We start from the raw sequence: 15799 nt of genomic DNA on the forward strand, positions 1-15799 counted from the left end.
TCGCAAGACCTTATAGTAGTTCTTGGATATTCCCGATCATTGTGGGCTAGCAGAAAAAGACTATAACAGTTATGAATTATGTTCATTATTTTGCAGTTTGTTTATTTATATACCTTAGCTCTCGGTTGACGGTAGATACGGTACCAACGTGCTGGCTGCTTTGTTCAAAACGCGCAACCTTTACTTTGAAGACGAGCTGTTTCTGTTTCCGGCTCTCGACTTCCTTATTCAATTTTCATTGTATAAGTTGAGTAATGGAACAAACTGATGCTTTGGTGCGCTGAATTGAATTGCACGCCTTCATTCGATTGGACAATAACATACGCAAAGCGTTAACAACGTTTAGTAAGCATCGGCTAATAGAGAACGAGCTCACAAACGTCATCATATATTTGTCCTAGCCCAAGTAGGAGTATGAAATTAGGGAATACCTCCTAAGCTGGTATTTTTCATTATACAACGTGAACAACTGCAGAAGAATTGTACTTCATGCAAAGACCGAAACCAACTAACGGCAAAGATGCTCTGAACTGTCTGGTAACGGTTTACTCCAGGAAATAACGTTGAATCTCGCAAAACGTCAGCAGCGCGATCTCGCTCTGCTGTTGAGGTTACTATGGAAACTGGCGCTGAAAATCAGAGAAGAACCTTCATGTTCAACATTTGGTAATTAATGGTGGAGCTGCCCCTGGGCTCCGGGTGGTGTTTTAGCTCCATGTAGCGCCATCCACGGGTCCGAAGTAAACATGGAAGTGCTATACAATTGAAAAAAATGAGGAAAAACAGAAAATCCAGAGGAAAACCACAGTAACAGAGACGTTATGGTTGACACAGAGGAGATCCAAGTGAGGTAAGTACATGGTACAGTAAGTTTAGAGCCGTTTCTGACTGTTGGCATTTTTTAAAGTGTTTGAGAAATTACTTATTTTTGGATTCAATAATGTATAGGACAAGGTAGTCAGAGTGGGAATATTGGGAGATAACCTTTACCAATCGTGAGAGCGTTTGATGTAGTGAAGATTTGAGAGGAAGGGGCAGAGAAGAAAATTATTTAACAAATGCTGTTTATTTGTATGTTAGTTTGCTCCTGACAAAATTCACAGAAATCAGATGGGTGGCTATTTGTATGCAAAATGACCACAAAGAGACCAAAAAGTAAATAAATAGAAGTTGACCAAGAAAGACGAAAATTACCACAAATTGACTCAAAAGGACTAGACATTCAAAATGCCGCTAAATTACGCAAAATGACCACAAAATGATTCAAAATGACCACATAGAAGCACAAAATGACTACAAAGGATGTGTTGTTTGTTGTCATTTTGTCTCTTTTTTAGTCTTGTTCCAGAGTTACAAATAGCATATTTATTGATTTTGGTTCAAGATGGTGCTGCTGTAGTGGCAGCCTGTTGCAATAGATCCAGTTAACGTTGTTGTGTTTTGTACTTTTGTGTCATTATCTTTAAATACTCTATTTGCTGTGCTTTTACACCCTAATATGGATATTGGGTGCCTTGAGGACTTTTCTTGGTTTTTCTGGTGTTTTTTATATTCTTTGTGCTTGGTAGCTATGTCATCATTCTTGGAGAGAAAGTGAAGGTGATACAAAGACCTTGGAGTCCACCTTAACAACAGACTTAACTGAGACAGAACAGGGCCTACTTTGTGAGGAAGCTTAGGCCCTTTAAAGCTCCCATGTTGTAGAAAGTGAGATATCCATGTCTTTTTTGATTATAAAGCAGGTCTAGGTGCTATAAAAATACTGTTAAAGTATCAAAGTGTTCAATCCATACAATATGTACTCAGAATTTGTGCCATAAACAAGCCGTCAGGAATTACGTGACTTTTTGATGTCACAACCAGTCACTGCTCTCAGCCATGCCCCTGCATGCCCCACTTGGACCCACTGTCCAACCTTGCAGGTTTGTCTAAGTGTTAACCTGAAATCTACTCTATTTTTATTCAATCTCTATTAAGTGTTTGTTGAGCTTTCAATAATTTTTAACACTTTTCCTCTACCTCTTGTTAGATTACTTTTATCTTGTTGTTTAATCTATCTATCTATTATTTCATACTAAAATATTTCTATTTTTATTATAATATAATAAAAATTATTTATTTGGCATTCATTCACTACACTGAGTAATAAATAAAGAAAATAACAGCAGTTGATAGATATTGTTATTACCAAGAACCAGAGCTTTGAATGTAATTCTTAACACATTTTTGCTCATTTTACAAATGTGCCTCACTTCTTCAAAACTGCCCCAGTTTGTGCACCCCTCCCCCCATCCAAAAATGACTAAACCTTCCCCTGGTCCAATCCAAGTGAAATATGCAAATATTTTAGGAGATGTGAATTAGGGTTATGCCAATGGATGATGATAACGCTGATCAACGATCATCAGAATGATCGCCGATTTTTCATGCCTCTGTAAATATCAAGATGATATGTGACTTGTTTTCCCATTAAAATAGTAACTTATTATTTGTAGTATTAAATTAATCCAAAATTTAATTTGCCCTGCCACAGTGTAACATATATAAAAACATATAACCCTGATTGCAACACGTGCACACACACATGCACACACACACACACACACATGCACACACACACACACACACACGCACACACACATACACACACACAAAATCCGATCAGCTGATTGTAATGAAGCTGCTTGTTGTGTGTAGGTGCTGGTCTGTGATTTAAGAGTAGTGGAGATCAAAAGACATACAGAACACGTGATTTAGTTCACTTTCTTATTCTGCTGCTTGTTATGGTTGTAAATAGAACTTTTTGAGTCAATGAGAGAGAGGCAGCAAAACGAGACACACTTGCTTTTTGATCACTCCTCTTTCTCTCTCCCTCATAGGGTAACGTAACATGCCATACGTAATATAATTATCAAATGTATTGTATATAAGTCCCAACAGTCCAACAGGTGAGGAATGTTTTCACAGGTGCTTGCCCAGTGATTGCTGGGGACAATTAGATAAGAAGCTAATTGTAATGAAGATATGTGGAATTTGAGAGCATACTACTACACCAATTTGTAATTAAAATGTGGTATTTACCGTGTAGTGTGATTTTAGAACTTCTTGTTTACGGTACATCTCTTGATCCCTTGTCTTTTTTGTATTCTTAGTTTTCCTAATGAACATTCTGGTGAGGATCCGGAAAAAAATGCCTCAGAAGTTCAAGATGAGATAAACAGAGGAGACACTCAAAACAACTGCATGAGGAGACTGGGATCCATGTGGCAAGCCATTGTGATTGCTGTTTTGATGGTGCTTGTTTGTGGTGTGACCGGCATTCTCTTTATTCAGATAAATAAAAACCAAAGTGTGACAGCAGGATTTCAGTACACGGCAGAGGAGGTATTCACTATGTGGAACATCACCAAGCAGTTGCAAATAGAAAACAGTGAGCTGAAGCAACTTCTGAACTGCACTGGAAACCTCACCCTTCTGAGAAGTGAATATGGCCAGCTGGAACTTTTCATGAATGCCACTCTGTACAACTTGACTTTGATGTCAGCTGAAAAAACACAGCTGAGCATGCTATTGAAGAATACAATGCAAGAAAAAACACATTTGCAAGTGAGAAACAAAGAGCTGAACATGCTTCTAAAATCAACCATGGAAAACTACAGCCTTGTGGAAGAAGAGAAGAGACAACTGAACCTGCGTCTGAACAAATCACTGCACAACATCACTATGGAAACTGCAGAAAACAAACGCCTGCACCAGCTGTTAATCAATGAACAGCAAACCTCCATGCAGCTAGAAGCAGAAAATCAAAAACAGCGTTCAATCCTGTTCTCTAACCATCTGACTTTCCTCTGGGGATTCTGCAACAAAAGCACACTGCACTGTTCACGCTGCCTGCCAGGCTGGGTCGAGCACGCCTCACGCTGCTTCTTCCTGTCCTCAGTAGCAGAGAAGTGGGAAGTTGCTCGCCAGTTGTGCATTAGCATGGGTGGTGACCTGGCTATTGTTTTGAATGCTGAAGACCAGGCATTCTTGACCAACATGACTTTTCAGTATGTACAGGCACACCCTCAAGAAGACTTCCATTCAGCGTGGATCGGGTTGCAGGACATGGTGAAGGAGGGCACCCATTTATGGATCAATGGCAAAACTATCAAGTGGGATGTCATTTACTGGAAGGAATCAGAGCCAAACAATGCCGTTCCCGACTGGGACACCGACTTGTCAGGACAGGACTGTGTTGCCATTGTGCCACCGAAAGGCATTGGAGGGAAGGACTGGTTAAACTCCTGGGATGACATTGTTTGTGTTGGCAAACGGCACTACCTGTGTGAGACCATGGCTCTCGGGCCTGAGTGACAGAGCTGGGATGTGGTAGTCTACTTTCAGTCCCAGTCTCCTGATGTGTGCTGGACTACAATGTCTTCTCCCAAAATGTGATCTATTACTGAATGTATTCTGCGATATAAAAGATGAGCGTCATTGTTGGGATATTAATGTTGACTCAGTATTCAACTCTGGTTTTTAAACTGCTCTTTATGGTGTTTAAGTAGTCTTAAAAACACAGTACTTGAAAACCAGCTTGCTTTTCCGATGCTGCTAAAAAATATTTGGTAAGAGGCCACAATACATGTGGCTTCACACAACCATTTAAAAAAATATTCCTGACCATTCAGAGTTTGGCAACAGTGGTATGGTGGTGGCCAAGTGCAATACACACTTTTCCCCACACAATACTATTTCCCTACATAATACTACACGATACTATTTCATTAATTGAAAGAATCTTCATGAAAATTAGATCATAAATGGTCCTCAAAACACAGCCAAAATATAGTAGCTGTTGTGCAAGAATGTTCTTATTAATATCACAATATTACATTGAAAAGGGGATTCCCTGTTGGAGGGAGAAAACAACGCAAGATTAAGGGGCATCATAAGGGGTACTAGGCATGTCCTGGTATGCCCTTGTATCCACCTCAGAACTGCCAATATGTCAGAACACAACACCCTCCTCTGCATTTACTCAGGGCCAACTCCAGCAATTTACTAAAACACCTGCACTGTGAGTCAATGTCATCTGTTAAAGATGTGGAGGAAAAGCAGAAGCTAAATCTGGCCCTGATCACCTAAATAATACCAGAAAATTAACAGCAAAAGCACATTTTGGGGTAACACTGGTGCAATTAATTACAAAAATATTTGATTAGATACATTTCTATCAATGTGCCTCCATTGAATTTTGTGGTCTGAAATGTGTGGTCTGCAGTCCTTGTGTACAGTTTATGTCTTGGAGAAACTCTATGGGTGTGTTTTGTACACAGAATTGATTTTTTGCTATTAAACTGACCAGCCCCCTAACTATCTGTATATATTCCGTTGTTTGTTTGTATGGACAATTGTTGAGTATGATTACCCTTTGCCTAATATTTGGATTAATTATACTATCTAGTATCTTTATTGAAATGTTGGAACCTGAACCAATTACAATGTGATGGGGAATAACTCCAGTACAGTGAAATGACTCCCCCTGCCGACAGTTCACTGAAGCTTCAGGCCAGCCCACCCAGCTTGACACAACAACACAAACGCCATCTTTAGCTGACAAGCAAACTACCGAAGCAGCAGAGTTGTGAAGAGAAACTAGGTCAGGCGCTCGGGAACACGAAAGGACTTTTGAAAAACCTCCTTGAATAAGCTTGTAATCAGTGTCTGCTAACCTCCCAAAACCCCGTGCTGTCCTATGGTCCAATGTGTTTGATCGGTAGGCCAGCTCGAACGCAGTTTTCTTGTGTCGGTCCCGGTTGATGTTGAGTAAGCGTTTTTTCTGACAAACATCCGACGAAGGCGAACGCCAGGTAAGAAAAACGCCAGGTAGACAACTCGTGTGAACCCCGAGTAGCCTACATGTCCAAATAAGCTATTTTTTCATCTGTCACTTAACATTCATCACAACTTGTTTGCTAAGTAGTTAGCAAGATCCGAGGCTCGGTTCGGCTAAGCTAAGCTAAGCTCTTGTCTTGGAATGATGGATTTGTGTTGTAAACTAACCATTAAAGGTCGCCAACATCGCGCCATTTATGTGCAGAAATTGGTAATTAAAGACAGTTTTTGCCGACAGAAGCAAACTTTGTCAGACAGTGGTGTAGGTTGAGGCAGAGGGAGGCGTGGCCTTTCTTGTCCTGTGATTTCATTCTCAGGTGAGCAGAGGAGACACCTTGTTATGGACAGATTTGCCTTTTTGCAGCTCTGCAGGTTATTCAGTCTGTCATGCAGGTCTGGGCAATACAATATAAACACCACTGTAACCAAGGGACTAACTTCCAAAATATATCATAGTGTCATTTTTGCATGCATGATTAAGGGGAAACCAATCATTTTTAGCTGGTGCTCTCAAATAATATTTATCGACATCCCATTTATATCGACCAATACTGATGAAAGAAAATAAGTTAAATAAGTCACTGTAATCAAGAACTGGTAAGAAGATGGCAGGTGGAGGCCAGCCTTCCCGGCTTCTAAAGAAAAACAGGACTTGTCTCTGAAATAAAAAATTAAACCCTAACTTCAGTCTTAGTCTCTTCACTAAAATGTTACCATGTTGCTTAATAGAAAGATGTTCATCAAGCCTAACAGACATCTATAACAGGCAACAACTTCCATTTTTTCCCAGAGTTGTAGCAATATCATTGTCTGGTGTTTTTTTAATTGCATAAGAAAATAACATTAACTTGGATAACTAGACATGAATGTCTACTTTCAGTGAGTAACTAACAATGGGCTACTACAACCAGAGATAAAAGTGTAAATTAACTGAAAAACATGTGTATAGTATACACACACGCACACCATGTGTATGCATACATACATATACACATGTATGTATGTACACACACATGCACGGAGGGTTCCACCCAAAGTGAAGGAGAAAGAAGGAACATCCGTGAATGCATCAGGCAGCAGAAGACATGGGTTTGATGAGTAGGAGGATGAAGTATCATTGGCAGATTAAGGAAATGGCTAACATCAAGAAATCCTGCCAGAGGCTAGCAAAGGCCGGCCTGAAGGACAGAGGCTCCGTTCATAGCAGCCCCAGAACAGGCCCTAAGCATCAGATCCATACAGGCAAGGTCTACCACAGCAGACAGGACCCAAGGTGCAGGTTTTGCAGAGATGCCCCTGAGACTGTTCAGCAGGTAGTAGCAGGGTGTGAAATGCAGGGTGACACAGTCATGAATGTATTATACTCTTAGCTGATGTAGAAAAAGTTGGATATTGTATGGCAACCCTGTAGTGCCTCAATGATTTGTTAATGACAACGATAATTAACGTTAAGTCTTAAGAAAATCAATGAATGACAATTTAAAAAAATCTGTTAATTGCAATTAAGTCATTTATCATATAAAACTACCAAACATTTCTTTGTTGGAGTGTCACATATATGAGGAGCTGCAGCTGTAGTTTCATATCATTGTGAAATTAAAATCTTTTATTATTTTAATATTTAATTTATGTATAAATTATTAATAGATTACCCAATAATGAAAACAGTTACAACCATGCATCATTTCACATATATGTATTCAGTATGTGTCAGCATGAATCAGCCTACCCAGACCGTGGATTGCAGTCTTAATGGGGCAACATTTAGTCTGCCAAGCATGTCGGGTCTTGTGATGAAGAAGCCATGTATAAACAGTACTGCTAATAAAGACTTTCTTTCCCCTGTAAAATTCATTTGTCTCAACCATCTGGATCTTATTAACTACTCTTCTGTTTACCCAGGATGAAACGAGTTCTCCAAGGGAATGAGCAGGAGGAAGGAGGTGGCACCAGCGGTGGGTCTCAGAAGACTCTTAAACGGCCCTGCAAGCAGAGGAGGGAGAAAGATTTGGAGGAGGAGGGTGCCCGCTGGGAATGTCTGCCTCAGGAGATCCTGCTCCACATCTTCCAGTACTTGCCTCTACTGGACAGGGCTTATGCCTCTCAGGTGCCGATGTAGTAATATCCCATCAATTGCTACACTTAATGGATAATATTTGACAGAAAGCAGTATTTGTGGTGGCATGTGTCATGTGAGGATTTTATTTAACACTGCTGAAATAACAATGCAGACGGCATGTTGAGATTGTTTCATTATTGTTTCAATATGACTTTATTAAACCAACCTTTATTCTATCAACCTTTATCTGTTAGAGGATTTTGAATTTTTAAATGGAATAACTGGATGTTTTTAGTTGCATACTGCTAGTATGTGAAATGCAAACTTAAAATAAATTGTCCTCCAAATTCAGAAATTGCTACAAATACCAAAAAGGCTGGCGTCAAGCAGAAACAAATTTTGATTTTAATCTTGCCACTATAGGTGTGTCGAGGTTGGAACCAGGCTTTTCACATGCCAGAGCTGTGGCGGTGTTTTGAGTTTGAGTTAAACCAGCCAGCCAGCTCGTACCTGAAGGCCACACACCCAGACCTCATCAAACAGATAATCAAAAGGCACTCCAACCACCTGCAATATGTCAGCTTCAAGGTATGAACTGATAGTGAAAAGGAGAGGAGGAGTGTATGGGTAAAGTAATGAAGTGTGCAGTGAAGTACATTCTTATATTCTGTCCAAATGAAATTGTCAGTGGGTTCTCGTTTTTCTACCTCCATACTGTTTAGGTGGACAGCAGCAGAGAGTCTGCGGAGGCAGCGTGCGACATCCTCTCTCAGCTCGTGAATTGTTCTTTGAAAACATTGGGGCTCATCTCCACAGCTCGGCCCAGTTTCATGGAGCTGCCCAAAGTAAGATGCAGCATGATAATTCTGTCTGTGCATCTCTATCTACAAGCAAAGCCTAGAATTGTAACAACTGCCGTGGTGAAACAATTCTCCAGTTTAAAGCTATAATCTCTGATCAGTGTCTTAAGATGCCGCCGTTCTGATTAATGTCAAGTGCCTGTGACAAGGTGTATGATTTCGGATCTCTAAGTTGTAAGCTAAAATCATTGCACTCAGCCATTTTCTTTGACAGTCACTCTTGTTAACAATCAAACAAAGTGGTATGGCTGCACATTTGCATGTTTGTTTTTTTAGTTGATGCATATAATATAAAGGCAGAAGTGGGTGTGAGTGTGTGTCTGTTTTTTTGCATCTTGTATTTTACAAGCACCTGCCCAAAGATGCACATACATTTAGACAGGGGTGATGGGATAATGTGGAAATGTGTTGTAGAATTAAACTGGGGTCTCTAGCTACGTCTGCTTGTCAGATTGCTTGATGTCTTTGGGAAATAAAACTAGCATCTTGGGCTGCCTGAAAGACAGACTATGTTTACTGAAAAAAAAAAAAAGGATGATGAAATGTTTCTATCTTTCACCCTGTTCACCAGTCTCACTTCATCTCAGCACTGACAGTGGTTTTTGTCAACTCCAAATCCTTGTCCTCACTGAAGATTGATGATACACCGGTTGACGACCCCTCCCTCAAAGTCCTGGTGGCTAATAACAGCGACACACTCAAACTGCTGAAAATGAGCAGCTGCCCTCACGTTTCACCTGCAGGTACTGGATAATAGCAAAAATAACAGATATTAGGAATGCTATTGATTAATAATGACTAATTTGATTGATCAAGAACAATTATAACTGATGCTAATCTTTGTTCATCTCTGGAACATCTGTGTTTTTAGCAGACCTTGAGAGGGAATGGTGAAAGTGAAAGGAATATAAAAGTATGTTAATTAGCATTCAAGGAGTTAATTGGGCAGAAGTGACTAAGAGGAAATGAATGTAGATGGGAGCGGAGATTGATATTGAATTCTAGATATTTTAGGCTTTTAAATATAATGTTATGATACACCAGATCAGTAAATCAGTCTTCCTAAGTCTAAAACCTATGGGAAGGTATAACAGTGGTGGCTAACATTGCTTCATCTTTTCCTGTGCTCAGCCTTAAACAGGCAGGTTAGATCTATAAGCTCCTAATTTACTATTCTCTCTATTCCAGGCATCCTGTGTGTGGCCGATCAATGCCATGGCCTCAGAGAACTGGCTCTCAACTACCATTTGTTGAGTGATGAACTTCTCATCGCCCTGTCCTCAGAGAAGCACGTTCACCTCGAGCACCTTCGCATTGACGTGGTTAGTGAGAATCCTGGCCAACATTTCCACACCATCAAGAAGAGCAGCTGGGACGCCATGGTGCGTCACTCTCCTAAATTTAATCTGGTCATGTACTTCTTTCTCTATGAGGATGAGTTTGGCCCTTTCTTCCGTGACGAAATCCCCGTTACGCATTTATACTTCGGCCGCTCTGTCAGTAAAGACGTCCTGGGGCGCGTTGGGCTCACCTGCCCGCGTCTGGTCGAGCTGGTGGTGTGCGCCAACGGGCTGCGGCCGCTGGATGAAGAGCTGATCCGCATTGCCCAACGCTGCACGCAGCTGTCGGCCATCGGCTTGGGAGAGTGTGAAGTGTCCTGCAGCGCCTTCGTGGAGTTTGTCAAGATGTGTGGAGACAGACTGACACAGCTATCCATCATGGAGGAAGTGCTGGTCCCAGATCACCGCTATGGGCTGGATGATATCCACTGGGAAGTGTCAAAGCATTTGGGTCGTGTTTGGTTCCCAGACATGATGCCTACCTGGTAGAGCTCTGGGAGAAGGTGTCAGTTTCTATGAGTTTTATATATATGTGTGTGTGCGTGCGTGCGTGCGTGCGTGTCCTCATCTTTCTCCTGCTTTTCAGAAAAGTCCTTTCACAAGCACCATATGTACGTCTCTTTGAGTTTTGATATGATAAAACATATGTTTATTGAATTCAACTCTACCATATTGTTCTATGTATAAAATTTTTATATTTAAATGAATATTTAAGTCTAAATTGTTTTTTCTTGTTGTCACATTTAGCACCTTGTTCTCTGAGCCATATGTCTTGGGCAGTGAAACCCTGCAGATCGGTTATTTGTAGTTTATTCAGGGGTGATGCTTTACCATGGGAATTATCAGGAATGATTGGGAAAGTTTGGGAGTTATTTCATCTACACAGGTTGTAATTAGCGCATTGTCTGCAGACAGATTCATAAACATGTTTACCATATGACAAGTGGGCATAAGTACAAATCGTTCTAACTGAGACACTTTATAGTAACGTATAGAATAAATTCAACAGATTGTCAGCATCACACTGCAGAATGGCTTTTAGGTCAGGCATTGTGGTAGTCTTCACGTGTGATGGAAAGATGCACATTAGATGGGGATGGTCACCGTTATAAGCTAATATGTTTTGTTGATATTCAGTTAAAATCTCCACAACCCAAGTAACAACACGCTGTGACTGTGTAAGAATAAGAAACATTTTATTTTAAAGGGACAGTCACCAGTTTTGTGGAGGTTGTTATAGAGGTGGTCGAGCATGTAACTACGGTCATGTAGGCAATAGCACATAAAGGTTCCACATTGAATCCATATATTTTTGTTTGGTTTTGGTTTCCATGTGTTGTTGTCTATCGCCATGTCTCTATTTAATGTCTTTGAATGTGTTTCTGAGTCACTGCATCTCATTTAGAATAACAGAACTGTCTCTTTCTCCGTCCTCTGATTTGACATGGAGAGGGCTAAAGACAGTTCCATCTCTCTTTTTCTAAGGACAGCTATTTGTGAAGGTGGTGCTCTTAAGTGACTTTGGCCATAATCATGTTAGTCTGTATATGCTGTAGATATATATCTTTATATATATATATATATATATATATATATATATATATATATATATATATATAAAAGAGTGATGTTTGAACATATTTTGTGTGTAATGTACAATAACTATATTTCTGCATTGCCTGAAACATGTTCCTATTTTAATGTAATTGTAGATATCAAAGTGTTAAATTACAAAACAAATGGGAGGGAGGATTTTTAATTGTCGACTTCATATACCTTTACATTTAAGGAATCCTACTGATGCACTTTTACTCCAATGAAGGATGCAAGATGAGCTACAATTTCATTAGGGCAAGAAATTAAAAGATTTTGCAGCCAAATGGTGGTAAATTGTGGCAGTGGTCAGTAAATCTGCCAATGAGTCACCCTTGGTAGTTAACTAGCTTTTTTGGAGTTATTTTATATTCTTACAAGCAAAATAAGTTCTAACAAATTAAAGTGGCAGGCAGAATTGTTTAATTATTGACATTTGACACACAAAAATCATTCTGGAAAGCTTCTGGGAAAGGGACAAACCAAAACTGCTTGACAGCACAATCATTCACCATGCCAATAGTCTGCACAGTCTGTAGTCTACCGAAGAAAGATATATTCTGGCTTTGCATTTTAGAGATTAAATGTACTTAAAGTTGCAGACAGAAGCTTCCTCAAATTTATTGACAGGTCTTTCATTACATGGACAAAATCTGATTTATTAATATTTACAGATGCTGTTAAAAGTTCAACATTAGCAATGTCTGTAAACACAGCATAGAAGAGGCCTCTATTTTCAATTAACCTTTAAATTACGATCAGTTGACAAACAGACAAAATACAAAAACTGTTTGTTTTTTTTAAAGTAAGGATGGAGGGTTTAAATGTTAGCACAGGGCTGCACAATCCTGACCAATGCTGTTCATTTTGCAGTAAAGTTCTCCTGCTATCACACAGAAACAGTTGGCTGGCCTAAAATAAGAAAAACTTAAATTGATGATGGTATATCATCAACCATAATATGGTTATATTTTGTCCTGTATCATATTTATTTGTTGCATAAAAACATCAGCAGCATGTGGCAGCTGTTCTCATGTAACTGATACAAATGTGAAAATTATGATTTTAAGGAGGTAATTGTGCAGCCCTGAAGGCCAGTCAATGTGGCAGCTGAATGTTGATGTTAACGAATGTTTTTAAGAATGTGTAAGAATGAAATATTTATGTCTTGCTATTGTTTTGTTGCAACGGAGTGAGAGAGTAATAGTTGGAACACGTCTTAAGATGGACTTATTAAGGATGTTGCCTGTGGATTTGCTGAAAGATGTCAACCCTTGCACCGCGCAATGAAAGAGTCCTGTAAATCATTGTGTTCAGTTGAAATCTGTAATTGTTTAACACGGTTGATATGTTTTCTGTATTTTGTTTGGGAATGTTAATTTGAAAAGAAGAAGAAAAAACTTTAATATTTCTTCAGTTGTTTTCCCTTTAATAGGGGTTCATGATCATGTCTTAATTTTCTGTTTTCTGTTTCTGAAGGTCAACAAGGCTTGGCGATGGACTTTATCCTTTACTGACTAACAGTACATTTTATTGTGTATTTATAAACACATGCCATCTGCTGGTTAATATTAACTGCATTTGTATTCAGTGCTTATAGATGATTATTGTAATACTCAACTATAGGCCAAGTAAGGGCTGCAGTTTTTTTTATAGTGTACCGTGACAGTGTGTTGTTTTTATTTTAGTTAAACAAGGCTGCATTGTACTGAGATTATTGGAAGGTAACTTCTTGTACTTTCCCCAAAGATATGTAATATTTAAGTAAAGTTCATAGCCACATTAAAAATGCCTGTTTGAATACGTAGTCCATGTCTTAACTATAACTATAACACTTGCTTTCATTAGCTCGTTGCAATAGTTTCCTTTTTTGTTTTTTGCATAGTTATCTTGTTTCAAGACAATACAGGTCTGAAGAGAGCTGAGCTGAGTTTGACCTGTTTGTTTTAAGATGCTTCATAAGTTTAGGAACAAACCATTCAGTAGCATTTCCTATAACAGTCATGCAAACTGTTTTGGGGAGGGGAAAAAATTAAATTAGTCATCAAAAATGAATTATGTTCAGACACCCTCAGTAATATGGTTCATGGTAAGCCTTAATTAATTTAGATCAGTGTGTTTATATAAGAGAGTAAAGCCTCATGCTATCAATGCTAATCAAGAGACTATTTTTCAATCAGCAAGACTATTAGTCTACTCTACAGCCAGGCTAGCAACTGTGTGAAGTTGTTCTCAGGCACAGTGGCGGTTTTAGCTAAATGCTAGCATCATGCTAACATGGTATAATATTTATCTTGTTCACAGTCTTGAGTGTCACCATTTACTAATTAGTATTAAACACAAAGCACATCCAAGGGTGATGGGGATGTCATTCGTTTTGCAGGTATGTGATCATAAATCAAAGTACTAGGCAAATTTAAATTTCGACCTCTTGATGACACTAGATAAAAAGTCAGAGGATCACCAAAGTGATTGTGATTGATCCTGGGGGGAATGTAAACGTACAAAATTTTATGGCAATCTATCCAACAGTTGCCAGTCACTCAAAACCATAATGTCATCCTCATGATCACAGCAGAGGAAAAGTCAGTAGGATTCATCCTTTGGGGACTGTGAATCCAATTTCAGTCTGGACCAAAGTAGTGGACTGAGAACAATTTAAATTCATAAAACCAGATGAAGTTGATGTACAGGTCAGTAATGTACATGGTTTACTCTTTTATGAGTCCAAACCTCAGTGGAAACCTGCTGCTCTGCTGACACATCACATACAGTCTATGATCCACACACCCAGTTTTTTAAGTCTTAATTTCGTCAATAATTTTTGCAACCCATTCCTAAACTGACTCAGACTTACTGTAACTGTCAGTCTGAACGCACCCCAACACTTTTAAAAGTAAGGATGAAGGGTTTAAATGTTAGCACAGGGCTGCACAATCATGACCAATGCTGATCATTTCGCAGTAAAGTTCTCCTGCTATCACACAGAAACAGTTGGTTGACCTAAAATAAAAACAACTTAAATTGATGATGGTATATCATCAACCGTAATATGGTTATATTTTGTCCTGTATCATATTTAGCTGTTGCATAAAAACATCAGCAGCATGTGGCAGCTGTTCTCATGTAACTGATACAAATGTGAAAATTATGATTTTAAGGAGGTAATTGTGCAGCCCTGAAGGCCAGTCAATGTGGCAGCTGAATGTTGATGTAAACGAATGTTTTTAAGAATGTGTAAGAATGAAATATTTATGTCTTGCTATTGTTTTGTTGCAACGGAGTGAGAGAATAATAGTTGGAACACATCCCCAGTGTGTCTTGATCCCTGGACTCTTTTTTTTCTAAGACATTTTGAGACAGAGGTTACTTTTGGTCATTCTCAGAGAGTGGACTTTGTTTGTTCCAATAAAATAGCAGAAATGTTATGTTTTTGTTAATATTGCTTTTTACTCTTCTATATAGGCCTAATTCTCCTCTAACCCCCTATAACTCTTGTGAGCCTCCTGCAGAGCTGCTGTCCTGTTTCCTCTAAATCTTAATGCATCACAAAGGACATTGTATCAGTCAAACACAGTGCAAAATGTATTCCTTTACAGTGAACAGCAGGCTAAATATAACTCATGTTCCTTAGTAGAAAAATACACCTGTATGAAAGATACAGTGTCCACTTATCTTAATTTTACCATGTAAACCAGTCGAAATGGTTAGATTAAGTTTCAAACATCCCTGTGAGTAAAATTAGATCAACACTTAGAAAATTAATATAACACAATACAAGTAAATGTTATTTATACACCAATTACCTCCAAGGAGAGAACTTTCCAAGAGGGTATATAAACGGCTGTAAAGACGAGGACATAAAAAGAGACACAAGCAAGAGAGGAGATATTCAAATGGTGAAATCAGACAAAAGTAATACGTTTCTGTCTCCTGCCCCACCTGCAGCACATTATATTTTTTTTAGGTCTTAGGATTTATAAGGACAAGTGATATTTTTTACACAGGAAACATCCCGGTGCTACATTTCAGGTATGGACTGAGAGTGATGAGGTCAGCTTGCTGGT

General features: G+C 39.0%; 2 protein-coding genes across 2 annotated transcripts; both read left to right on the forward strand.

The window, feature by feature from the left end:
* The first annotated feature begins 3221 nt into the window (after positions 1-3221).
* On the forward strand, positions 3222-4710 carry LOC147818076 (uncharacterized). Its single transcript, XM_087178780.1, has one exon. The coding sequence runs from the start codon at positions 3244-3246 to the stop codon at positions 4354-4356; it is 1113 nt and encodes a 370-aa protein (XP_087034906.1). The 5' UTR covers positions 3222-3243; the 3' UTR covers positions 4357-4710.
* An 849-nt stretch (positions 4711-5559) lies between these two features.
* Positions 5560-13533, forward strand: LOC111668331 (F-box/LRR-repeat protein 3-like). The gene is made up of 6 exons (XM_023424360.2): positions 5560-5855; positions 7783-7987; positions 8363-8527; positions 8662-8784; positions 9371-9542; positions 9988-13533. The coding sequence occupies exons 2-6, from the start codon at positions 7784-7786 to the stop codon at positions 10626-10628; spliced, it is 1305 nt and encodes a 434-aa protein (XP_023280128.1). The 5' UTR covers positions 5560-5855; position 7783; the 3' UTR covers positions 10629-13533.
* Positions 13534-15799: the final 2266 nt, after the last annotated feature.

The sequence above is a fragment of the Seriola lalandi genome, unplaced genomic scaffold (assembly GCF_002814215.2).
Source record: "Seriola lalandi dorsalis isolate HSWRI2012SDOR001 ecotype SW California unplaced genomic scaffold, Sedor1 jcf7180002054735, whole genome shotgun sequence".
Classification (NCBI taxonomy): domain Eukaryota; kingdom Metazoa; phylum Chordata; class Actinopteri; order Carangiformes; family Carangidae; genus Seriola; species Seriola lalandi.